General features: G+C 37.4%; 1 protein-coding gene across 18 annotated transcripts in view; it reads left to right on the top strand.

The window, feature by feature from the left end:
* TRDMT1 (tRNA aspartic acid methyltransferase 1) overlaps positions 1-27933 on the top strand; it is an 89131-nt gene that overhangs the window by 24992 nt on the left and 36206 nt on the right. For 16 of the 18 annotated variants that reach the window (XM_045060952.1, XM_045060951.1, XM_045060954.1 and 13 more), the window contains exon 2: positions 19428-19537. In XM_045060952.1, coding sequence (XP_044916887.1) covers positions 19428-19537 — 110 coding nt within the window. Of the gene's footprint in view, positions 1-4204; positions 4267-19427; positions 19538-19997; positions 20049-27933 lie in introns of those variants that run through there. The other 2 variants (XM_045060957.1, XM_045060953.1) reach the window with 2 other exon arrangements.

Here is a 27933-nt window from a genome sequence, read left to right as displayed (position 1 = left end):
TTATATACAGGATCTAAATATCAACAAAACCTGGTAGTTATTTGAGTGTCAGTTTCCTAGGTTTATGACGTGGGTAGTTTATCAGATGGGATTGTCAAGGTGGGAGAGCAATACTAGGTTCCAATTTAGACTTGCAGAGTTTTGAGTTGTCTGTACCACCCACGGAGATGCCACATGGGCAGCTGCTTGTCAATTTTGGCCCGAGGGGTCGATGAGACCAGAAATAAAGATTTGTTTCTGTGTATGTGTTGAGTGTAGGGAAGAGGACCAACAAGATGGAATGCTGGGGGGCAGCGACTTCGTGTGGCCAGGTAGAGAAGATGTATTCACAGAGCGAAACTGAGCAGAAAGAATTAGAGAGCGAGAAGGAGGACTGAAAGAACACTGTGCCATGAAAATAAACGGAGGAGAGGATTTTAAGGAGTGATTTGATATTAAAAGCCAAGTAAAATAAAGACTAAAATGTATTCTTGGGTTAGTTGCCATTTCCTGGCTGGTATCCTACGTTGTAGCCTTCTGAGAGGTATTAATCAGTTTGCCTTGATGGTCAAATAAGTTTAGGAAGCTCTTCATACGACATTGTCCCATGAAAGTCTCAGGACACGTTAATAGACCAAAAGTGTTGAGAAGCCCTGCAAAAAGGGTGCTGTGTGGTTTAAATCCACACTTTCCATATGTATTTGAGTAAGGAACATTTTTTTTTTCTAAGTGGGGAAGGGGGTCACACTTATTAGCATCCTGTAAGATAACGTTCCTTAGAGCACGTCTTGGGAAATGCCTTCTGGGCAACAGGAGGGCCCTGATGGTGCCATGGGAGAAGGTGCCAGGTCCAGTGGGTTGGTGAGTTGAGAAGTGCCAGGGCGATGCATTACCTTTGATGATGCTGACAACACTGACTGGCTCTAAAGTGAGCTTCTCTGCACTTTTTCTGTAAGGCCAGATTTTGTAATGTTCCCGTTATCTCTGTTGTTTCTAAAGGTGTACAAAACTGAACTCCTGCTTCTCCTTCCCCCTTCAGCCTGCCTCATCCTCATATCAGGTGTCTCCTTTTCTCTCGTGCCCACACCCGTGTCTTGGGGCCATCTTTGTTTGTTCTCTTTTACTCATCTCGGCAAATGCCACGGGATCTCCCTTCAAACTCTATTTATACTTCCATCCTTCCTCTCTAGCCTCACCTTTACCACCTCATCCATAATCTCTGGATTCATTTTTAAGTTTTATCAACCTTAATGTGCGTGCCACCCCAGATTCACTTGGCCCCACCTGCCCCCTGGCCCCTGAGCTGCTTATTCAGTGTTGTTCCCCAACTCTGCCACTGTTGCTTCGTTCCCTAACACTTCCAGAATGCTCATTCCACCCCCAGTATCCAGACTGAAATGTTGCTCCAGAAGCTGCCTGGAGGGGTCGGATAACACAGCTTGAAGTGGAGAGGAGAGGAAGAGTCATGCCTCTGCAACAATAGAAAATACTTACATATTGGTCTCTGCCCCCAGTTCCTGGCACAGAGCTCCTAAAGCCCTTATAATTTCCTGAGTGATAAGAGCACTAGGAGCATGTTTTGTTCTCATATGTGGTCTTTGACCCTGGTTCCTGACACAGAGCTCCTAAATCCCTTGGAATTTTCTAGGTGGTAGGAATGTCTTTTGTTCTAATGAGGCGGCTCTTGATCTGCTCCTGGATGGGGGGTGGTCACTGGGAAGACTAAGGGTAATTAGCATGGAACTTTCAGCTTCACTCCCATTCTCTGGGAAGGAGAGGGACTAGAGAGGAAGTTGATGGTTGATCGTGCATATGTGATGAAGCCTTCATAAAAATCCTACTAGTATAGGATTCAAAGAGCTTCTGGCTTGGTGAACACATCCACGTGCCACAATGGCGGTGCACCCCAACTCCACGGAGACAGGGACTCCTGTGCTCCGGGCTCTTCCATACATTGCCCTATGTATCTCTTCAGCGGGCTGTTCATCTGTATCCTTTATTATATCCTTTATTATGTAATCAACTGTCAGACATAAGTGTCGCTGTGAGTTCTCTGAGCTGTTCTAGCAAATGATGGAATCCAAGGAAGGGGTTGTGGGAACCTTTGATTTGTAGCCAAGTAAGACAGAGTCATCAGTAAAACCTAGAGACCTACTCTTTGCCCTTGGTGTCTGACGTTGGGGAAGTCTTGTGGGTCTGGGCTCTTAAGGGGCCTTGGCTAACTCTGGTTAGTGTCAAAGTGAATTGTGGATATCCACCTAGTGTCAGAAGTGTTGTGAATATAGTACCACAGGAAACACCACAGGAGTGTTTCCCTATACGTGCCTCATGAGATGACTTCTCATCAGGAAGAGACATGGTGAAGGAGTCAGCAGGTACATCCTCTGTCATTGTCTCCCCACCAGTGTTCCCTGCTCAGATACATGTGGGGATGTGGAAGTGTTGCTTTAAACCAAATAGTGTCGTTACTGCAGGGCTCCTGTCACCTTCAATGCATCCTTCCCCCTGCAGCTGTGGGGAGCGGTGGTCCACACAGCCTGCCCTACCAGTCCTTCACGAGAGAGCAGCTGGCTGGGTTTTCCTGTGAAGCTGTGGCCGGTGTAGTGATGCACTGCCTTCTGTTTCCTTTTCCCCCTTCCCTGCCTCACTGTCCTGTACTCTTGCTACTTTGGGGTTTTCCCTCCCAGAAAGAGCATCTGCTGCGAAGCTTCGCCTTGGGTCCTTTTTTAGGAAACCTGGACAAAAGGTTATTGCAACAGCCTTTTTACTGCTGTCCTTGATTCTGCTCTGTCTCCTCTAGTTCTTTTTCAACACCCTGTCAGTGTGATCCTTTAGAAATGCATTAGACAAGTCATTCCTCTGATTAAAACCTTTGAGAGGTTTCTCCTATCACTCAATGAGAGCTTCAATCCTCCTTGGTCTAGAGCCAGCCCCTTTCCGTCTCTGAGCACATTTCTTGTGCTACCCTCTTGCTTTCTTCATTCCAGACTTGCTGGCTGTCTTAGTAAGTTTGTGCCACTGTAAAGGACTACCATAGACTGGGTGGCTTCTAAACAGTAGAATTTATTTCCCACAGTTCTGGAGGCTGGGAAGTTCAAGATCGGGGTGGCAGTGTGGTTGAATTCTGGTGAGAGCCCTGTGCAGGTTTCAGAGTGCCGACTTTACCTTGTATCTTCACATGGCTGAGAGCAGAGGGAGGAGGTAAGCTCTCTCATGACTGTCACAAGGGTTCTTATCCTATTCTTGAGGGCCCCATCTTCATGACTTCATCTGATTCTAATTACTTCCCAGGGGCACCATCCCGTAATACCAGCACATTGGGAGATAGACTTGCAACATAAGAATTTGAAGAGGGGCACAAATATTCAGTCCATAATACAGGTCTCCTTGCTGTTCCCCTTACAAAACAAGCATGCTCCCATCTGTGTTCTAGAAAGTTCAAGATATCTATTTTCCTGCTCCTTCATCTCCTTCAGGTTTTTGCTGTTGAGACATTCTCTAACCAACCTATATAAAAATAGAACCAATCCCTTCTATACTATCTGGCTTACTCTGTTTTGTTTTTTTTTTCCCCTGCCCCCATAGTACTTTCATTGTTAGACATATTATATACTTATTTGTTTATGATTTGTCTTCCCCCACTTCACAAGGATGTAAATTTTATAATGAGATAGCCTTTGTCTGGAACATTGCTTATACCTATTTGTTGAATGAATAAGTGAATAAATGTAGTAGGGTCATGTTTGCTATGAAATATGCATAGGTTGAAGTAGATATTATTGTACTGTGGTAAGTTTAAATTTAGGTATTAAGTCTGAGTCACAAAGGTCATTTTTCTTTGGGGGAATGAGCTAAGTCAGCATTTATCAAAGTGTGGTCCATGGATAGTATTTTGAAGGATGTTAATAGTAATTATGTAGGAGATAAACCAGTATGTGCGTGCGTGTGTGTGTGTGTGTGTGTGTGTGTGTGTGTGTGTATGTGTTGGACTGTGGACAAATAAGTAGAATCCTGAAGGGTTTTCATGACTATATGTGACATTTTAATAGATAATTTTTTTTTTGTACTACATGATAAAATGTGAAATTTTCTCCAAAGAGTCAAGTGTATTGGGAACAAGTGTTTGGTTTTAACTCACTGTAGAATTTTAATCATATGTTAAAGTGAGTTATGGTGAAAATAATGAAGTTCAAGTGTTTTTTTTTTTATCCTTTTATTCATGTCAAGAAACATTACCTCTTTGTATGGAAGATTGAATAGAAGAGGTTGATACATGACAGCAAATCTGTAAGTAATTACAGAAGGATTATTATCATAGAACAGGGAGATTAAGGTTGCGTGTAGAATTTGGTATTTGTTGGTGTTGAGAGCCTTTTTAGGATTTCTTTTGGCCTTTTGCTTTGCCCATGGAACATCATCCAGTAATATCCCCCAAAAATTGCTTTTCAGAAATAGTGCCAGTCGGCTCTCACCCTGCCTAAAAGCAAAAGACTTGTATCTCATTTTTGCAGGGTAGGTAGAATATAGTTGAGATTAAAAAAAAATACTATAGGGGCGCCTGGGTGGCGCAGTCGGTTGAGCGTCCGACTTCAGCCAGGTCACGATCTCGCGGTCTGTGAGTTCCAGCCCCGCGTCGGGCTCTGGGCTGATGGCTCAGAGCCTGGAGCCTGTTTCCCATTCTGTGTCTCCCTCTCTCTCTGCCCCTCGCCCGTTCATGCTCTGTCTCTCTCTGTCCCAAAAATGAATAAACGTTGAAAAAAAATACTATAAATACCATTATTTTTAAATACTATAAATACCAATAGTTGCTTTTACTGTTATCCATGAATTCTTTTCATTCTGGGATTTTATTTATTTATTTATTTATTTATTTTTTTATTAAAATTTTTTTTTTCAACGTTTATTTATTTTTGGGACAGAGAGAGACGGAGCATGAACGGGGGAGGGGCAGAGAGAGAGGGAGACACAGAATCGGAAACAGGCTCCAGGCTCTGAGCCATCAGCCCAGAGCCCGACGCGGGGCTCGAACTCCCGGACCGCGAGATCGTGACCTGGCTGAAGTCGGACGCTTAACCGACTGCGCCACCCAGGCGCCCCTCATTCTGGGATTTTAAATTGCCACAAACTGAGCAAAAAACCTTGGACTGAAGTAAAACAACTCCATCAGAAAGTTGGTCCTAGTTCTTCAGCATCCATTAGTAAGTTTTTGTTCAAACAAAATAGCGAATTTAATAATCCCTTAGTGAGTGAGACTTAATTTAAGAAACAAGTGCCTGAGCCTTTTAGCATGTACATGACCTTCATAGGCTTTGGCATGTTCCTTAATTATAGGAGAATTTTGGTCCAGGAAGAACCCAGAATATGAAGGACTTCTAGTTAATACAATCTAGTTAGACTTTGAACTCTCATAGATCCAATTAGACATACTAAGTAAGTAGTTTCGCCTTGCTTACATTTTTCCTGAAAACCCTGACATTTAAATGCTAATAAAGTAGCAGAGTTTCTCTGCTTCTTCAGAAGCGTTTTATTCTTGTGGCTTCAATTGACTCTTGTGGTTATTGTTGCTGAGTCAGTTGTTTAAATTATAGTCTTTGAATATTTAAACTCAATGGCAGTCTGTTGATTTGACTTAATCCTGACCATTTGTCTGTCCCTTGCTATTAAATTTGAAATGTCAGAATGTTGGTAACCATGGCTTGGGGGAAAATATGTGAATCTATCATTTTACTAGACTGTCTTATGGGTTAGCATTTTTATATTTGCCAAGGGAAACATAAAATCCAGAGTTCTGCTTCTTAGAAGAGATTATCTTTTGCATTTCTCCTGTGATTATAAAAAACAAAGGGCTTGTGATTCTATTATTTAAAACCAAACCAAAAAACAAAACTCAAACCTGTATACATATGCCTTTATAGACATATTTGTCATAAATTCTTCAATACAGTATATTCATTTTTCCCCAAAATGTTAGGCTTTGAAAAGAGAATATGGCCTTATATCTTAGTTTTCATGAAGGATCTTCATATTCCTCAATTACTGTATTTTGAAGAGCAAAGTAATGAAATGTTGCTTAGATAAGTTACATTAGCCTGAAAAAATGTCATACCATTGTTGGGTGCTTATTGAAGTCACTTGATGGAATTGATGAAAAATCATACCGATGAATTAAAAGATTTAGAAATAATTTGTAGGAGGATGACCTTGCAGTTACATGGATTAGATATCATCGGAAACAAACCTGGAAATTACTTTTCAGAGTAATACGGTAGGGGGTTACTTTGTGGAGATCACAAGTAGTTAATGGGTATTTGAGGTTGGTATAAAGTTTCCAGTGACATCATCATTTGTGAACTCAAAAAGTGCTAGATCTCAAGGAACGCGGAAGGGAAGTTGATGTGCTCTTGAAAACTGTTAGATGACTTAAAAGTGACTGTTGATGATAAAGACTCTGATTTCAAAGATGCAGCTGAGAAAGTAGAATAAAATTATTCCATGAAATTTGAGTGGAAAACGCAATATTTCTAGATGGACTAATGAGATAGTGCTATTTAAAATATATTTGTGTAACTAGGGGTGCCTGGGTGGCTCAGTTGGTTAAATGTCCAACTTCAGCTCTGGTCATGATCTCACGGTTTATGGGTTTGAGCCCAACGTCTGTCTCTCTGCTGACAGCTCAGAGCCTGGAGCCTGCTTCTAATTCTGTGTCTCCCTCTCTCTCGGTTCCTCCCTCACTCACGGTCTGTACCTGTCACTTTCTCTCTCAAAAATAAATGTTAAAAAAATTAAAAAAAATATATATATTTGTATAACTAAATTAAGAAATTATGTAAAATGAAGTCATTTGAATATTTCAGCTATGTCTTGTCATCATCTGTATAACAAAAATGGCCATATCCAGATAATTTTGGATATTCTCCTGCAGACCCTGGGTATTGACTTTCATTCTAGTTGTCTTATACTTGGGCAATGTATATTTGTATATATAGTGTATATACAGAATGCGTGTGTGTGTGTTTGTGTGTGTGTATAATGTACATGAGTTTGGACATAGTTAAAGGCCAATAAGGATGTACCCTGTCCTCTTCTCCGTGTAAGTTCCTGGAGAGTGGAGTAGGGATAGTGAGCTCCTTGCTGTCCTTAAACATACCAAGAACATTCCTGCTTCAGAGCCACTGTGCTGTTCCTTCTGCCTGGAATGCTGTCTCCTTGATAGACACATGACTAGTCCCTTGCCTTTATTCAAATGTCACCTACTCAGGGCTTCCCTGGCCACTGTCAAAAATTACTTTCTCAGGAGCCTGGGGTGGCTCAGTCGGTTAAGCGTCACACTTCGGCTCAGGTCATGATCTCGCAGTCTGTGAGTTTGAGCCCTGCGTCGGGCTCTGTGCTGACAGCTCAGAGCCTGGAGCCTGTTTCAGATTCTGTATCTCCCCCTCTCTCTGCCCCTCCCCCACTCACACTCTGTCTTTCTCTCCTTCAAAAATAAATACATATTAAAAAAAAATAAAAAAAAATTACATTCTCTGCTCTGCCTCCCTGTCCTCCTTCCTGTTTAATTCCCCTCCCCCCCACACTTATTTCTGCCTACCATACTATTTTAAAGATTGACTGCCTCCCCTTCTAAAATGTAAGTCCAGGAGGGTGAGGAATTTTTTGTTTTATTCAGTTCTGTTCACTGTTGTATCCTTGGTACCTGGAATGGTGCCTCTTGCATAGCAGATGTTGAATGAGTGTTTAAGTCATGGAGCACGAACAGTTTAAAGACTGATGTTATTGTCAGCTTGCATTTTAAAAGGATATACCAGTTTATATCTAATAGTGTTTGACCACAAATATGCCAATGTAATATTTAAAACTATATATAGTTTACTACGTAAAATTGTTATTTTAATTTTTTATTACTAGTGAAGTTGAATATTTACACATATTTTTACACTTATTGTTCATTTTATGTTTATATAATACATTTGTTTAAAAATTAGGAAATACTTCCTCATCTCACCCGTTTAATAATTTGTACTTTTGGGGCGCCTGGGTGGCTCAGTTGGTTGGGCATCCGACTTCAGCTCAGGCCATGATCTCGCGGTCCGTGAGTTCGAGCCCCGCGTCGGGCTCTGTGCTGACAGCTCAGAGCCTGGAGCCTGTTTCAGATTCTGTGTCTCCCCCTCTCTCTGCCCCTCCCCCACTCACACTCTGTCTTTCTCTCCTTCAAAAATAAATAAACATTAAAAAATTTTTTTAAATAAAAAAAAATAATTTGCACTTTTAAGCTATCCCCCACTTAACCAATCCAAACCCATGACTGTACACATTAATGTGGCATTTATAGTGGATTCACCAAGACTTATCTTCCATTGTAGTAAGAGAGTGTACTATTTGGACTTGGGAACCATAACTCTGCCAGAATGCCAGAAGTCTTGAGGTGGGGGGATGGAATTAGGAAACACTGAAAATGTATTCATGCATTCAGCATGTAATTTTTAAGTGGTTTCTGTGTCAGTTACTCTGATGTGCAATGGAGATACAGCAGTAACAAGACAGCTGTCTTCTTTTTCTCCAGAGATTATGGTTTACTGAGAAAACTGATGCTACACAAATGAAGAAGAAAATTTAAAAATAAAAATTTGCTCATGCATTGATAAACACTGCATGATTTATAGCTTTTCGATCTTTATTCAACATGTGTTCATGAACATTAAAATAAACTGTAGCTTTCTTTTTTCACTTAGAATATCTTGAAGTTTTCTTTCCTTGTCATTAAATATATTTGCCAACTTGTTTTTTAATGGTTGTGTAATATTCCATTTTATGGAAGTTCTTGTTCAAAGCAATTAACTATTTTTGGACATTTAGGTTGCTTATAATCTTTTGCTATTATAAATAAGATAGCATTTATTTTGTATATAAATCTTTCATGTTAGTTTATTGTTGCCTTACATATTGGTTTCCTATTGCTGGTGTAACACATCACCACAAACAATGGCTTAAAGCAACACAAGCTGATTATCTTAGAGTGCTGGAGGTCAAACATCTTAAAATCAAGGTTTGTCCAAGCTGTTTCTTTCTGGAAGCTCAAGGGGACAGTGTGTTTCCTTGTGTTTTCCAGCTTCTAGAGGTCACCTGCATTTCTTGGCTCATGACTTCATCCTCCATCTTCAAAGCTGCAAATACAGTATCTTCTAGTTTTTCTCTCTGACCTCTGTTTCCTTCATCACATCTCCTCTAACTCTAACCCTCCTCCATCCTTCTTGTGATCTGGCTGAGTCTACCTGCATAACCCAGGATGATCTCCTCTTTTTAAGATCTTTAATCATATCTGCAAAAGTCCCTGTTACCATGTAAGGTAACATTTTTATATGTTTCATGGATTAGGATGGGGATGGATTTTTGGGGGGGTCACTGTTCTGCCTACCACATCTTAGGATATGTGCCCAGATATAAAATCGCTAAGGCCAAAGCAGTTTTGAAGGCTTTATATACATACTGCCAAACTGCCCTCTCAAACACTGAATCCTCGATTGATACACCTGCAGTGAGAGGTCCTTACACTTAGTCCTTTCTAGCATTTGATATTCCATATTCTTATTTTAAAAAAAATCTTTGAACTCTTGGTAGTTATGGTGGAAAACATTTATTAAGTACTTACTGCATGGCCAGCACAAATATAAGAGCTTTATAGGTGTTAGCTAATTTAATCCTCAGAAAACTCTATGACGTAGGTACTTTATTACCTCTGTTCTCTCACTTTCATGGATAAAGATGCTGAGACTTAATGAAGTCAAGTAACTTGCCTAAGTCACATAGTTGGAATTCGTAGAGCTAAACTTCAAACACAGCTGAGAAAGAGCTAGATAAGTAGATGTCCATATCCTAAAGTCTTTCTTTCTGAGGACTTGTGAATACACACATACATACACGCTCTGAATAAAAGATCTCAGTAGGGTGTGCCTATGAGAGTTTTGAGTAAAAAATGATAGCCAGTATTTGTTGAATACCCCATGGCTTAATGGAAAAAGGTTTGCAAAGAAATATATAGTCAGGAGGAGACGCAGAAGAGGAAAATGAGGAATGAGATAATTGAAGTGCTTTTTCCCCTGAGGTCTTAGGGCTAATTTATACTTTCTGATTCTGTGCCAAATTGTAAAACTTAATCCTTTTAGAGATGCCTGTAGCAGAAATTCAGGATAGGGTTTAAACCATTATGAAGTCAATAATGAAAAGAATAAGCTCTAAGAAAGGTCTACTTTATATAAAGCAAAGAGGGGCTCGGAATAGCAGGACAAATTTAGAGAGGAGTTTTTTTTTATTTTTAACTTTCTTAGAGAAGAGTTTTTAGTTTAATCTTTGGGATTTTTATGATTGATAACATGATAATAGTTTTACAACTCTTTTTTTCATTCATAGTTGGTTAGGCACAGATTACTAATGCATACATCATTTCTTCATTGACTTCCATGAGTGTATCAGAAATGATCTTTTAAATTGTAAGAAAATCTCAACAAAGAATTTTCTACATTTTTATAGTGATGAAACATTCATAGAGGTTTGTTCTTTCAAAGCAAACTTATGGAAAACAAAGTCTTTGTTATTTAAACCTGTAATAGGGTGGATAACATGTGCTTTATATTGCTTATTTCTTAACTATTTACATAAATGTTTTTAAACATGTTCATGCCTTTAAGAGATTAATAGGAAGGCTTAAATGTCATGGGAAAATGGAGAACACAGATTTAGATTTATATCCTTTGAATTCTAAATATATAAATAGATAGCTTTCAACTCTACATTTTTGGCCATATGCTATTTACTTGTTAATCTCTAAAGAACCATGGCAATGTAGTTTAATTCTTGTTTTTTATTCTTTTGACTGTTGTTGAGTTTGTGGGATAAATAATACATTGAGTTATATTACTGGTGTGTGTGGGGCGGGGGGGAGGGTCTTACAGTCAGTTGGGCATGGTTTGAGAATGTATCCAAACCTTTTTGGTCTGTCCTTGATACCTTCCTTTTGTGATTTCTCAGGGTCACAACCAAGAGAAGCTTTGAATTCTTTTGTTCCAAGATAAAAATAGTTTTACGTTTGTTTGCTTTTCACTGATTACAAAAGCATTCTATTCTTATTGTTAAGAAAAAGACCAAATAATCCAAAAAGGTTTAAAGGAAGAAATAAAAATTACCCCCCAATTCTCTGTACCAAAAGAGATAGCCCCTGTTGACATTTGCTGTTTTTTTTTTCTTAATATGGGTACATACACATACACTTTACAAAACTTGAATTATTACTGAACAAGATTATTTAGTAACTTTTTTGTCCTTAAAAATTTCTGTCACTCCACATTAGTGTATATGGGTATCATTTTTAATATGGTTGTTCTCATACATCTATGCAGTCTTACATTTACATTGTCCAAATATTTCTTAGCATAAATTGTCACAAGTAGAATCACTAGGACTAGTGATAGAAGAGTTGAATCCATGAATACTACGGTCAACAAGAGGAGGGGCACATTTTTCCAAACACTTGCTTGCGCTAGACAGTGTTCATTTTATAAGACCTTTCCTAAATCTGATAAGCAAAACTGATTAATGTGGATTTCTGTCATTATTGGTGAAGTGCAGTATCCTTTTATATGTTAATAGATCATACACAATTCTTTATTTTGAATTGCCTGTAATTGAAATTTCTATTTGACTGCTTTTACTTTCAGAACTTGAATTTTGTAGGAATCGTTAAGACCGTTCAACTGAAAATATTATATGCTCCTTGAAAGAGCTTGGAGATACAGCTTACAGGTGCTCTCTACATATTTGTTGTCTTTAGAATACACGTAGAGGGTAAGGTAGTTAGGTAAACCTATAAGGAAGTCCTTGCCTCCCAGATTGGGACTCCTGCGATTATTGTTTCAACTTAGGACACCTGAGGAGTGTTGGATGAAGAGATGTGCTTCTGTTTGGTAAATTAATTTTGGTTCTGTTTGGTTAATTAATTTCTCATTCACAAGGCTTTTGGTAAAGCTCATGTTGTTCTGCTTGCCAAGTTGGAATTTGAAATGCATTTCTTCAGAGTGACAAGTGATATTTCAGTGTGTGTTCTCTTAAATGCCTATTAGAACTCTTGTTTCCAGGTTACAAAAAACAATGCAAACTGGTTTACATAAAAGACGTAAATACTCATGTAATGACTGAGATCAAATATAGGCTTGGTTTGGGATGCAGCTTAAAGGGGCTCGCATCATGTTACCAGGAGCCAGTTTTCTTTCTCTGTATATCTGTCTCAAATTTGTTCTCTCTAGAGTGGGTGCATTTTTATATACATGCTCCCGTTACTGCATCAGAAGGCTGTAGTTGCCGCTGCACGTAATATCCTTCCCTTCCATGGTTAAACTCAGTAAGAAAGAGCAAAGCATCTCTTCCTAGTTGCCCAAGGAAAAAAAAGTCAGGTGTTCTCTCTTCTTGTGCCTACTTGCTTATTTTGTCTTGTTTGCCCTTCCTGAACCCACTCTGGAAGTCTTGGCTCAGCCATCTGACACACGCTTTCGGAGAAACTAGGGGAAGGGGTTGAGGCTATCTGAACCACTTGAAAGAAAGTGAGTGAGGTGAGATCCCCAAAAGAAACTCTGGGACTATTGCCAGAAAAAAGGGTACTGGATGCTGGCAAAGCACAACACAGGTGTCCACTCATCTCGTGTGCCTAGTACACGATACATACTCTAACAAATGTTTATAACTGCCTGACGCTAGCCCTATTGGTGCTATTCTTTAACATATTTGTAAAATGAATAGAATTTTGTAGGCCATTCTGGAAACTTCATTGTGTTTCCGAGGTTAAAATTTTACCCGAATGTCAAACAATCTACTTAAACACGGTCTTTCAGACATCAATAAACACTTAGGTACAGGATTATTAAAGGCTCTTAAGCTAGTCCTGTTCCCAGGAACAGGACACTGAAAAGGGTAATCAACAATAATCAGGAGTTGAAGTTAGAGATCAAATTCACTCATTTTCATACTATTCATTCAGATGTTTACTGAAGGCCTATTGGGTGCCAGTTGTAGAAATGTCTGGGTGCTGTGAGTCAGGCTGGGATGCACGAGCCATGGCATGGGCTCTATCAGATCACAGAGTCTAGTGAGAGAGGTGGTGTCCTGGGATAAATGTGCTGACCGTGTGAACTACCCAGTGCAGTGACAGCCTGAGGGACCGGCCCCCACTTCAATCCGGCGGGCTCAGTGAAAGCCCCCTGGAGGAGTCATGCCTGAGCTGAATGGGTCCTGAGGGACCAATAAAAATGATCTAGGACCAGAAAGATGGTGACCTTGGGCAGGGTAGGATAGGCTTTTAAACTATGTACAGAAGCATTAGGATGGAGAAGTTATGGCCCCTCTGGGGCATGATAAGTAGTTGGGTATTACCCGGGGAAAAGTGTATGTGTATGAGTGTGGTGGGTATGAGTTGAAAGAAAGTGGTTGATTGAGGGACAATGTCAAGAGAGAAAGCTAGACACTAATGCACCATGAGATCATACTAAGAAGTGTGGATTTTATCGGGTAGACAGCGGTGAAGTACCAGATAACTTGGAAGCAGTAGAATGACTTCGTTAGAACCTAGGAAGAATCCTGGGAAACCCCATGAGTGTAAATTTACTGATAGGAGTTCAGAAAAAAGAGCAGCTTTCATGTTTTTTTAAAAATTGACATCAAGTGTTACATGTATTGATGTGTGTAGCTTATAAATAAACATGTCCGTTGAACACTGACCATCTCCCTTAATAAAGTTTCTAAAATATAGACTTTCTATAAGAAGCAAAAGCAAATGAAGGTTTATTTTTCTTTAAAAAAAAACAATGTAAAAATAAGCAATCTGATATTGCTTCCCAAGTTTTAAAAAGTTATCAAACTTCAGTTGGAAGGAGACATTTCTTTTTTTTTCTTTTTTTAATGTTTTAATGTTTATTTATTACTGAGAGACTGGGAGACAGACACAGAGCATGAGCAGGGGAGGGGGAGAGAGAGGGGGAGACATAGAATCCGAAGCAGTCTCCAGGCTCTGAGCTGTCAGCCCAGAGCCTGATGTGGGGCTCGAACTCACAAACTGCAGGATCATGACCTGAGCCGAAGTCGGTCGCTTACCCGACTGAGTCACCCAGGCATCCCAGAAGGAGACATTTCTTAATATTAGGACAAGAAATCATTTAAAAATACCAAGCACCTTTTATAAAAAGGGCTTATGAACACTTGTAATCATTAAAAGATCTGTTGCATGAAAGCCTGAGAAATTAAAGAAATTATGATTGTGTCCCCTCTTTAGTAATCATTATCAATATTTTTAGTTTGACCTTTGTTTTATGTCAAGAGCCACAGAGGCTGTTGGGTAACACTCAAGCCATCATTCCAAAAGGAAACCAGAACTTCCTTAGTGGGAGCTATTGTGTCACCTTCTAATCAGTATTACGATAACTCATCTGAGGAAGTCTTGCTGCGCACAAGTATTCAATGAGAGATTACTGAGGTTAGAAAATACATGAGGTTGATTATGACTGTTGCAGAGTTTCAGCGGTTTTGCTTTTGAGATTTTGAGGTATATCATGGTGCTGGTATTGCTAGGAATGCTGTCCGTATTAGATTTTTGAGTTGTTTATTTAATGTATGATTTTGCTTAGTTTTCTAAATTTTTTATATTTCCTTCAATCAAGTCTTCAGAGTTGTTCTCAGGGAAACATAGATGTGACTTTTAACAAATAATGAAGAGATAGTGTTAACTGGTGACCAACGGTGACTTCACTTACCATGGTGAGCACTGAGTAATGTACAGGATTGTCAAATCACTGTGTGGTCCACCTGAAACTAATATTGTATCCCGGCTGTACTTCAGTACTAAAAATTAAAAAATAATGAAGAAAGTATTTGCTTAGTAGGAATCCCCTTCATAAGGAAAACTTTACATTAAAGGAGGGATTCTTGTACTTCAGAGAAGAACAATGTTTTAATTTTAAGACTCCCCTGACCTCCATAAATATACACTTTGTGTATCCATCCCTGTGGGCCTACAAAATGTTTTGCACACACGACTCAATAAATGTTTGCCCAAGTACATTGATCCGGTCTAAATAGGAACTGAACCTGAAATCCTCTCCGCGCGCGTGTGCACACACACCCTGGCTGAACAGCTGGGGTAACTGTTAGGATTGGGTTCATGCATTCATTAGGATTAGGTTCAACTGTCCATAATAGAGACATCCAAAATAATAGTGTCCAAAAGGTCAAAATTTGTTTCAAACATAAAATATGTCTAGACGTAGTAATCCAGGGCTGCTACAGCGACTCTGTGAAATCCTTCAGGACGTCCGCTCCTTCTCCTTCTTTGCCTCATCAGCCTGGAAAGCGGCCCTTCTCTTCATGGACTAACATGGTGATTAGAGTGCAGCCATTACATTTATTTTTCCACAGTAGAAACAAACCGATAGTAGAAAGGCCAGAGAGCACAAACTATCACGTTCTTCTTTTTTCTTAACATCTTCATTTCCGTTCTCAAGGTCCTAATCAGAATGCATTGTCTCCTCTTCTCCACATTGCACTGTTATCTGGCATAGCATCTTTATTTTTCTTTCCATGTAAATTCAGTGTGCTCCTTTTTAAATATTAGTTTGGCACCTTTCTCTCTTGTCCCACTTCCCCAGCTCTGGTCTGTACACAGATCTCAAGTGGCTCCTGTCTACTTTCTGGTTGATGAGCTCTTGTATTTAGTTAGGTCTTGGTAACAAAGATCTACTGTATATCTTGACCCAAAGTAAGTTTTTTTGGTTTACTGTTAGCTAAACTTCTAAGGCGATTTTCTAAGGAAATTAATGGACTTTGTAAAAAAATTGAGACTTATTTTAAATTTTATTTAATTCAGAGAATTTATTTGCCAGTTTTGAAATGCAAGAATCTTTAAAAAGAAAAGAAATATACTTTGCTAATAGTGATAAAACACTTAGCAGTCATTTTATTTATTTTATTTACGTTTTTGAGAGAAAAAGAGTGTGAGTGGGGGAGAGGGGCAGAGGAAGAGAGACAGAGAGTCTTAAGCAGGCTTCGTGCTAAGCTTGGAGCCCAATGCGGGCCTCGAACTCATGATTGTGAAATCATGACCTGAGCTAAAATCAAGAATCTGATGCTTAACCCATTGAGCCACCCAGGTGCCTCGTTAGTAATCATTTTAAATCCAGAATCCTTTCAGGTCTGTTTTTGCATAGTACCTTTTTATTCTTAAGCTATCACTTTGAATGAAAGGAAATAGACATTGGATATGTTCAACTCACCTTTGATTTCACAACTAGGTGTCAGTATTAACATACCTGATTCGGTGTCTCAGGTGTGATTATAATGAGCTCATTCAAATAATTACTCACCCATATAAGGTACAAGTCAGAAAATAAATGATAAAGAAAACAAAGAAAAATTAAGCTACTTTTCTTATTTCCAAGTGGACTGGTTAATTTTATATTTACATTTTTAAAAACAGAATTTCCCCCCACCTTAGTAACTGCACAATTAAACTTTCTGATTTATTTGGTTAGGAAAGGCAGGTAGAGCGTGAACTTGTGCCTTTTCACTACTACCAACCAGAGGTTTTTCCTACAACTTCTCCAGAAAGAATGATCAGAAAAAGAAGGAAAATTATTGCTATTCACATAGGGTGTGTGTGTGTGTGTGTGTGTGTGTGTGTGTGTGTGTGTGTGTGTGAGAGAGAGAGAGAGAGAGAGAGAGAGAGAGAGAGAGAGATTCTTGCCTCCTTAAGACATATTTGAGAGCAGGACTTATGCATGTATTGTCAGTGACATTTCTTACATTTCCCTAGAAATCTCTCCTGGTATAACTAAATCTACCTTTTTCAATTCAGTCCTCATGTAAATAGTACGATACCTCTTGTCTTTCCTGGTACATCTGATCTGACAATATTTTCACAGCATTTATACTGCATTTCTCTATCTAGAGTGTCTCACCTTTTATACCCATGTTTCCTGTTGACACGTACACAGTCCAGTGTAATAACTGAAATATCATGAATAAAATCCAGGTAAAGCAATAGACCAAAGTGCTGAAAACACATCCCATGCTCCATCCCACTAGAAGATCCTGATGGGTTCCCTTTCCCCAATTCCCTTTTCAAGAATCCCTGCTCCTGCATGATTTAAGTAATAGATCTAGCTCACTTGTACAAAACTCACTAAGTGAATTATATTCACTTAGATACTTTTAGTTAAACATTTTCAAAATATGTGTATGTGGCTTGACAAAGATTTTTGGATTTTTCAAGTATATAGTAGAAAATATTAGTCAGCTTGTCTTTGGATCTCAAGTCCAGATTTTGACAGAATTGACAGGTTTGCTTTTTTAAATTGTTATTTATAAGTCTAAATGTTTCCTTAGAAACATGTCCATACCCCAGAACAATTCTGTTTTGAACAAGCAAGTTGAATTACTGTCAGCAATATCTTGGTACATCCATTTCTCATCATGGAAGTAACTTTTTAGGTCATGCAGTGGATCCTAATTTTACAACAATCCACAGTAGTGTGTAAACAGTGCATTTGCTTATTGACTTCTAAAAGCTCGTTTTCTGAGAATTTTCGGTTCATCAGTTCTTAGATAGCCACATAAAACATTTATTTGGCAGTTACTTTTTGTAAGTTTTTATGTCTTTCGGGCACATGATGCAAGAACATAAAATTAATTATTGATTGTGGTACAGATTCAGCACATCACTGTAGATTGTCAGTCAGCCTGAAAAAAGAGAAAAGTCCTATTAATCAACTCCAGGCAATCCCAGTTTGCTGCATATATTGTGGAAATGCAAGCAGGCTGCATCATGCTCATAAGACATCTTATTCAGCAGAACAGTAAAATAGTTCAATAAAGTTGATTTAATTCTGAGCTTTCTTACAGTGCTTAGTAGTAACTTAGTTCTTGACCTGAATTATAACAGGTCTGTGATTTTGCAAAATGATCCTTATATACTAATTTTCTTGTTTGTTTAAAAGCCTTCTTGATTTGTGTTTCAAGATTTCTCTGATGCCCTTGACAAAGATATTATGTCCAACTTTATATCAAGGCAAGGGACTAGTTACTGCTTTTAAACTCGGTTGGAGTCAGCTATACGATATTACTCACCGGACCTCAGAGTTTCCAGTGATCTATACCTAGGAGATAGCTGGTCCTGGCCGAGTGTCTTCAGCAAATATGTACTTAAAGACATTTACGCCCTTGTTTTGTGTCTGGCATCTTCACTTTTAGGCCTCAGTGAGTGGCTGTGATTATTTTCTGAGTGTGTGTGAGCCTTCCTCTTTGCTCCATCTTCTGTGATCCGGGTTTTATTTCTGGTGCCTGCTGCATGAGCCCTAGCTTCTCACCACTAAATTTTCTTTTCATTGTTTGATATTTGGTCTACCTGTGCTAACTATTAACAGCAAATGGTTATTAAAGAAATAGCTATTTGGAGGTATTATGCAATTTTGTAATATTTTTTCTTATGGTATTCCTCAGAAGTCTCAAATACTATTATTTTTAAAACTTCACATTTTCTCCTGATTTAGGTCAGTATATATACATGATTAGTTTTGTATGTGTTTGAGTAAAGAGTGCAAGGGGGTGGTAATTGCAAAATCTAACAGCAGCTATGTGTGTTTACATAGCCTCATTGTTGACTGCCAGTGAAGGGCTATAGCAGAACTCTGATACCATTCTGAAAATTATTATTATTGTTTTTTTAGCAGCAAGATAGAAGGGCAGCAAAGGCATTCCCTTGGAATTATTTCCCTTGCTCTTCTTACATTCTGTCCTAGGCTGTCAAGATTTTTTTTTTTTTTTTAGTCTACGTGTTTTATATATTTGGACACCACTTAACTGTTGATTTCATTTCAAAACTTGCCTATGCCTTAAACAGTTGAATTTTTTTGGAATGTAAATTATATCTCAATAATATTATTGTTAAAGAAATCCCCCAAATTTAACTAAAAGCATTTGTAATGATATTGGGATGCAGCTTTATATTAACATTAGAAGGTGAAGAGCAAATGGTAGTTAATTTATTTATATAAACTTCCACATGATACAGTTTTTAAGAACATACTTAACTATCCTATTTTTGGTTTGTTTGAACTTACGAGAACTTTCTTTTTAACTTGTAAGTGTGTATCTTAATGGAGTGAGGAAGGCAAAGGTCAGAAATACTGACTAACACATTTAATTCTCATTTTTAGCTTCAGAATGCTGTTTAGAGTAATGAGCCAGAAGTATGCACGTCTTTCACTTCGTGCCCGACTCCCGCAGCCTGGTCAGCCACGGAAATCTGAGCTCTGGCTAGTGAGGAAACGTGCTGCACAATTCTGCTACTTTGACTTCTCTGTAAAGTGAACACGTTGATACCGAGGACTTTGCATTTTAAGATATTCCATTTGTCATTACAGAAAGCTGTATTCCTGCACAAGTGGTGGCTGCCATTGACGTAAACACTGTCGCTAATGAAGTGTACGCGTACAATTTTCCTCACACTCAGTTACTGGCCAAGACGATTGAAGTGAGTAATCGTGCTTATTGCTTTGATAAGTAGATGGCGAGGAAAACGTGATTGAAAACCACTGTATGATACCGATCGATGGTGTGTTAATTGGAGAATAAGTTATATACGAATGAGAAGTTTAGGAGAAGGGCATCGACATTTTCTGTTCTGTCGGAAGATGGCATGCTCTATTTTGCCTTTATTTTTTTTTTTTAATTTTCAGTTTAAGAGAGTGAGAGTGAGAGAGTTCAGTATTTTGGTTTCTGAGACAAGGGAATGAAACGTAAGAATATGTTTGACTCCTAAATTCATGGTTCTCTAATGGCATTAAACTTTGATTAATTCTTTACTTTCAAGCAATAGTCACATACTATAATATATATGTATATATATATATATATATATAGAGAGAGAGAGAGAGAGAGAGAGAGAGAGAGGCAGTCATTGGCTATTACTTATTGAATGCTTCTTATTTTAGCAAGCCTGTCAGAATTAAAGGTTAAAAGTACATGTGATGAACTCAGCAGAGGTATGTAACACTATTTTTAAGTAGTGTTAGTAAATAATAGTTATTTTAAAAATAATATGAAATTGTTTTTTTCTCTCATTTTCCTGTTGTGACGACTTTTACAATGAATTTCTCATGAAGCCATAATTTATACACAATAAACTGCACTCATTTAAGGTGTGTAGTTTGAGTTTTGACCAGTACATACAAGTGCGTAACCACCGCAATCAGGACTTAGAACGCCCACCCCCTACAGTGTTCCTTGGTGCCCCAACCCTGGGCAACTACTGATCTTTCTGTCATTACGGATTAAATTTTCCATTTCTAATACATCACAAATAAAATCATGAGGGTGAGTTTTTTGGGTGTAACTTTTTTGTGTAACATAATGTTTTTTGAATTCACCCATGTTGTGCATATCGGTAGTCTGCTCTTTGTTATTGCTGAGTCATATTCTGTACAGTGGAATATTTTACACTACAGTGTATGTATCCATTCACATGATGTTAGACATCTAGGTTGTTTCCAGTTTTCGACCATTACAAAAAAGTTGCTATGAACATTCCTGTCCAAGTTTTTGTGTGAACCTTTGTTTTCATTTCTTGTAGACGAATATCCAGAACTGGAATTTCTGGGCCATATAGTAGGTTTCTTTAATTTTATGAGAAAATGCTAACTGCTTTCTCTGGTGCTTATACCATCTTACAGTCTCATAACCACGTACATGTTTCAGTTGTTTCACATCCTTACAGCACTTGATATTGTCATTTTTTAATGTTTATTTATTTTTGAGAGAGTGACACACAGAGCGGGGGAGGGGCAGAGAGAGAGGGAGACACAGCATCTGAAACAGGCTTCAGGCTCTGAGCTGTCAGCACAGAGCCCGATGCGGGGCTCGAACTCAAACCACGAGATCAGGGTCAGAGCCTAAGTTGGACACTTAACAGACTGAGCCACCAAAATGTCCCTGATATTGTCAATTTTTAAAATTGTAGCCATTCTAGTGAGCATATAGAGGTATTATGATTCTTTCGTGTGTGCTGATTCTAATTTGCATTTCCCTGCTGGCTAATAATGTTGAGCATCGTTTCATGTACTTCTCGGCTATTTCTGTGTTTTCTTCGGTGATGAAATTTCTTGCCCAATTTTTATTACTTGGTGTGTTTGTAATATCATCATTTAGTTGAAAGGCTTATTAAGTTTTCTGGATTCAAGTTGTTTGTCAGAATATATATAACAAAGATTTCCTCCAGTTCTGTAACTTGTCTTTTCATTTCCTTAACTGTGTTCATCAAATTGCATGTGTTACTTATCTTTTTTTTGTTTTTGGGTCACGTTTTTATGTGTCCTAAAAAAAAATCTTTGTTTACCCTATTTTTCCCTCTTCTAGAAATTTTATGGTTTTGGCTTTTCTATTTAGATTTCTGACTCATTTAGAGTTACTTTTTGTGTGCAATTTGAAGTAGCAGTCATTTATTTTTTTCCAAGTGCATAAAACATTGTCCTGGCACCATTTCTGAAATGATTATCCTTTCCTCAATTTCCTTGACACCTTTATTAAAAAACTAAGTCATGGCACAAAAACAGACACATAGACCAATGGAATAGAATAGAAACTCCAGAACTAGGCCCACAAACGTATGGCCAACTCATCTTTGACAAAGCAGGAAAGAACATCCAATGGAAAAAAGACAGTCTCTTTAACAAATGGTGCTGGGAGAACTGGACAGCAACATGCAGAAGGTTGAAACTAGACCACTTTCTCATACCATTCACAAAAATAAACTCAAAATGGATAAAGGACCTAAATGTGAGACAGGAAACCATCAAAACCTTAGAGGAGAAAGCAGGAAAAGACCTCTTTGACCTCAGCCATAGCAATCTCTTACTCGACACATCCCCAAAGGCAAGGGAATTAAAAGCAAAAGTGAATTACTGGGACCTTATGAAGATAAAAAGCTTCTGCACAGCAAAGGAAACAACCAACAAAACGAAAAGGCAACCAACGGAATGGGAAAAGATATTCGCAAATGACATATCGGACAAAGGGCTAGTATCCAAAATCTATAAAGAGCTCACCAAACTCCACACCCGAAAAACAAATAACCCAGTGAAGAAATGGGCAGAAAACATGAATAGACACTTCTCTAAAGAAGACATCCGGATGGCCAACAGGCACATGAAAAGATGTTCAGCATCGCTCCTTATCAGGGAAATAAAAATCAAAACCACACTCAGGTATCACCTCACGCCAGTCAGAGTGGCCAAAATGAACAAATCAGGAGACTGTAGATGCTGGAGAGGATGTGGAGAAACGGGAACCCTCTTGCACTGTTGGTGGGAATGCAAATTGGTGCAGCCGCTCTGGAAAGCAGTGTGGAGGTTCCTCAGAAAATTAAAAATAGACCTACCCTATGACCAAGCAATAGCACTGCTAGGGATTTATCCAAGGGATACAGGAGTACTGATGCATAGGGCCACTTGTACCCCAATGTTCATAGCAGCACTCTCAACAATAGCCAAATTATGGAAAGAGCCTAAATGTCCATCAACTGATGAATAGATAAAGAAATTGTGGTTTATACACACAATGGAATATTACGTGGCAATGAGAAAAAATGAAATATGGCCTTTTGTAGCAACGTGGATGGAACTGGAGAGTGTGATGCTAAGTGAAATAAGCCATACAGAGAAAGACAGATACCATATGGTTTCACTCTTATGTGGATCCTGAGAAACTTAACAGGAACCCATGGGGGAGGGGAAGGAAAAAAAAAAAAAAAAGAGGTTAGAGTGCGAGAGAGCCAAAGCATAAGAGACTGTTAAAAACTGAGAACAAACTGAGGGTTGATGGGGGGTGGAAGGGAGGGGAGGGTGGGTGATGGGTATTGAGGAGGGCACCTTTTGGGATGAGCACTGGGTGTTGTATGGAAACCAATTTGTCAATAAATTTCATAAAAAAAAAAAAAACTAAGTCATAAATGTGTAAGTCTATTTCCAGACTCTCTTCAGTAGTATCTATCTGTATGTTTTTCCTTACACCAATAGCACACTCTTGTGATTTTTATAGCTTTATAATATGTATTGAATTCAGGTAGTGTAAATTCTCAAATTTCTGTTTTTCTTTTTCAACATTATTTTGGTTACACTGTCATTTACATTTGTGTGTAAGTTTCAGAATCACCCTGCCAATTTCTATGAGTAAAAAAAAAAAAAAAAGACATTTTTATTGGAATTGCACTGATTGGTTTTGGAAGAACTGATATCTTAATAAAATTGAGTCTTTCAGTCCATGAATATGGTATCTCTCTTCATTTATTTAGATGTTCTTTAATTTATATCAGCAATATTTTATACTATTTAGTGTACAAGTCTTACACACATTTTAGTTAATTAATCCCTAAATACCTATGGGTTTTGATGCTATTGTAAGTGGTGTTTGTTAAAAAATATATTTTTAATTGTTTATTGCTAGCATATAAGAATACACATAGTTGTGTTTCTTGACCTTCACCTTGTATCTTGTGACTTTGTTATATTAATTTATTCTGATAGCTTTGATTTTTTAGGATTTTTCCACATACACATAAATACTATCTGAGAATAAAGAGTTTTGCTTTCCCCTCCAATCAGTGTTACTTTTTTCTTATTGCATTGTATAGGATCTTCTGTACAGTATTGATTAAATAGGATTGCCTTGGGTATCCTTGCCTTCTTCTAGATTCTAGGGGCAGAACCTTCAGTCAGTCACCTTTTAGTATGATGTTAGTTGTAGATTTTTATAGATGCATTTTATTAAGTTTCTTTTTATTACATTTTCTGAGAATTTTTATGAGGAATGGATTTTTAGTTTTTCAAATGCTATCTTTCTTGCATCTTTTGGCATGATTATAGCATTCTCCCCTTTTATTCTGGTAATACAGTGATTATATCAATAACTTTTTTTGAATATTAACTCAGTATTGCATTCCTGGGATAAATCCTACCTGGTCATGATCTACTATCTTTTTTATGTAATAAAAATATGTTTGTTTTCAATTTGTTAATATTTTGTTAGATATTTTTACAGTCTCCTTAGCTTTTTAGTATGGTTTTGGTATTAGGGTCATATTAGCCTTATACTTTTTGGAAGAGTTTGAAAAACAAGTATTAGTTCCTCTATAAATGTTTGATAGAATTTAGTTAATGGAGCTATGTGGGCCTAGAGTTTTCTTTGTGGGAAGATTTTAAACTATGAATTTAATTTCTTTAATTGTTACAATACCAGTAAAGCTTTCTATTTATTTTTTTGTTTAGTTTTAGAAATTTGTGATCTTTGAAGAAATTATCTATTTTATCTAATTTGTCAAATGTATTGGCTTGACATTTTTCATATTTCCTTATATCCTTTTTCTACATGTGAACTCTATAGTGATGTACCGTATGTCATTCCTAATGTTAGTTATTTGTATCTTTTCTTTTTTTTTTTTTCCTCTGCTAATGAAGCTGAGGTTTACCAATTTTACTGGTCTTTTTAAGTAACCAGCTGTGTATGCAATTGATTTTATCTATTATTCATTTGTTTACTATTTCACTAATTTCTGTTTATCTTTATTATTTCTTTCTACTTACTTTGCATTGAAATTTTTAATACTTCTTACAGTGGGACTTAGATGATTGACTTGAGATTGTTTTCCTTTTTTGTATAAACATTTAGTGTAAATTTTCCTAAGTTTTGACTACATTTCACAAATTGTCATATGTTGTGTGTTCATTTTCATACAGTTCAAAATATTTTCCAATTTGCCTTCTGATTTCTTCTTTGGCCCCTGCATTATGTATAAGTATGGGTTTAACTTTCCAAATATTCATGATATTTCCAGATAGCTTTCTGTTATTGATTTCTCATTTCTGTTTTATTTTGGTCATACTGTATATGATTTCAGTTATTTTAAATTTGTTGTGACTTTGTTATAGGCCAGAATTCATTTTGTCTAGTGAATGCTTTATCTATATGCTATTGAAAAGAATGTATTATTTTCTTTTCTTTTTGTTTTTTAACTTTTTTTTTAGTTTATTTATTTTGAGAGAGACAGCACAGCAGGGGAGAGGCAGAGAGAACGATAGACAGAATCCTAAGCAAGCTCTGCGATGTAAACACAGAGCCTCATGTGGGGCTTGATGTGGGGCTTGAACTCACAAACCTTGAGATCATGACCCGAGCCAAGATCAAGAGTCAGGCACTTAACTGACTGAGCCACGCAGGTGCCCCAAGAATGTATTCTTTTCTTGTTGGGTGGAATACTCAGTAAATGTCAGGTCAAGTTGGTTGTTAGTGTTCAATTTTTCTATATTATTACTGATTTTTTCTATCAGGTGCTGAGAAAGGGGTGTTGTAATCTCCAGTTACAGTCATAAATGTGTCTCTTTTTTCGGTGTTGTCGTTTTTTGCTTCATTTTATCTTGAAGCTCTGTTATTAAGTGTACATACTTTATAATTTTTTTTGTGATTGACCCCTTTAGCATCATGAAATGTTCCTTTTTAACCCTAGGAAGTATTTCTTGTTCTGAAGTCTACTTTTCCTGATATTAATACACCCACTTCTGCTTTCTTATGATTAATGTTTGCATGTTTATCTTTTTCCATCCTTTAAATTTTATCCTACTTATATCTTTGTATTTAAATTAGATTTGCTGTAGACAGTGTATAGCTGGGTCTTGCTTTTTTATTCAGTCTGGCAACCTCTACCTTTTAATTGGAATACATTTACATTTAATTTTGTTATTAATATTATTTTAATTCTACTACCTTGTTATTTGTTTTCTATTTTTCCGTCTGTTTCTCCACTAATGGTTATTAGGTATATCTTACTATTTGTATCTGTCTTATTTTCTTAGTGGCTACTCTAGGGTTTACAGCATGCATCTTTAACTTATGGAAGCCCACCTTCAAATAACATATAGCACTTCATAAATTAATTCAACAGTATATACATCCATTTTACTCTCCAGAATATTTTGCTATTATTGTCATACATTTTACTCCTATGTTTATTAAAACCTCAAATATATTGTTAGTGTTTTTGGATTAAGTAGTCAAATATTTATTAAAAGTTTTAAAAAGACCTGGAATGTTTCATATTTATTTACATATCATCTGCTATTTTTAACACTCTTCATTTTTTTTGAAATCAAAGTTTGCATGTGGTATAATTTCTTTCTTCCTGAAAAACCTTTAGCATTTCCTGTCATGAACATTTGGCAGGTGATAAATTTCTCAGTTTTTTGTGAGTGCAGAAGTATTTTATTTTGTCTTTGTTGTAAAATAGAATTTTCACTGAATCCTTGGTTGCATTCATTTTTCAAAGATGTTTTGATAAGTTCATATTTTATATGAATTAAAACAGTTTTCCAGCACTTTCCATTTTTACCTGGTTTGCTTAATTTCTGATTTAGAAGTCTAATAATTCTTATTTTCATTTCTCTTAATATATTATATCTTTCTCTGGCTACAATTAACATTTTGTCCTTATCACTTGTTTTCAGAAATGTTATTTGATATGTTTTTGTATGTTTTTCTTTATTCATTCTGCTTGGGCCTTGTGCTTTTCTTGTTTATAGTTTTCATCAAATTTGGGAAGGTTTTGGCCATTATTCAAATATTTTCTCTGTTCCCTATTTTCACTTTACCTCAAATTATGCGTATATTAGATCCCTTCATATTGTCCTGCTGGTCACTGAAGGTATTCATTTTTACTCTCCTTTTCTCTATATGCTTCATTTGGAAACATGCTATATTGTTGTATCTTCAAGTTATTATTTTTTTTCAGTGCGTAACTTTTTGTTTCAATTTTTTTTCATTTTTAGAAGTTTCAGTTAACTTTTTTCATGTATTCAATTTGTCTCCATGTTTTTGTTTTCTTTCGGCCTTTGAAAAAATTGATGGTATTTATGACTGTTAAAACCTTTGCTAATTCCATCATCTCTCTCATTGCTGGGTTTCTTTCTATTGATGAATTTCCTCACCCCCACCTCTTTTTAAAAAAAATTTTTTTTTCAACGTTTATTTATTTTTGGGACAGAGAGAGACAGAGCATGAACGAGGGAGGGGCAGAGAGAGAGGGAGACACAGAATCGGAAACAGGCTCCAGGCTCTGAGCCATCAGCCCAGAGCCCGACATGGGGCTCGAACTCACGGACCGCAAGAAGTCGGACGCTTAACCGACTGAGCCACCCAGGCGCCCCTTCTCACCCCCACCTCTTGCCCCTCACCCCCTTCCCGCTTATGGGTCACATTATCTTGTTTCTTAGCATTCTCGTAATTTTTTATTAGGAACCTGGCATTGTAGCCAGTTTGTTGTAACACTTTAAGGAATATTGGATTTTGTTCTCACAGGCAGTTAATTGCAGATCAGCTTAATTCTCTCAGGGTATGTTTTTAAGCATTTTTTTAAAGTGGGTCTTGAATAGCTTTTACTGTGAGGCTAGTCTCATCCCACTACTAAGATATGACCTTTCTTAGATCTCTATTAAATACCTCATGGATACAGAAAAAGATGCTCAACATCACTAATCCTCAGGGAAATGCAAATCAAAACCACAATGAGGTATCACCTCACAGCTGTTAGAATGGTTAGTATCAAAAAGACAAGAAATAGTAATAAGCGTTGGCAAGGATGTGGAGAAAAATGAACCCTCATTGAATCACCCTGTTGTATGCCTGAAACTAATATAACATCATATGCCAACTACACTCTGATAATAATAATAATAATAAAATAGCCCACGTACTCAACTAGGTCTTCCTACTCTGGGTGTCCTAGTTTTTTGGCTTACAGCTCCCCAGTAATTGTGCTTTTCCCAGCAGTAGTTCTTTGCCCTCCCTCATGGCATGTCCCCTGATGCACTCATAGATTGATAATATCCA

The sequence above is a fragment of the Felis catus genome, chromosome B4 (assembly GCF_018350175.1).
Source record: "Felis catus isolate Fca126 chromosome B4, F.catus_Fca126_mat1.0, whole genome shotgun sequence".
In the NCBI taxonomy this organism is placed as follows: Eukaryota; Metazoa; Chordata; class Mammalia; order Carnivora; family Felidae; genus Felis; species Felis catus.
This window is presented reverse-complemented; position numbering and strand designations above follow the sequence as displayed.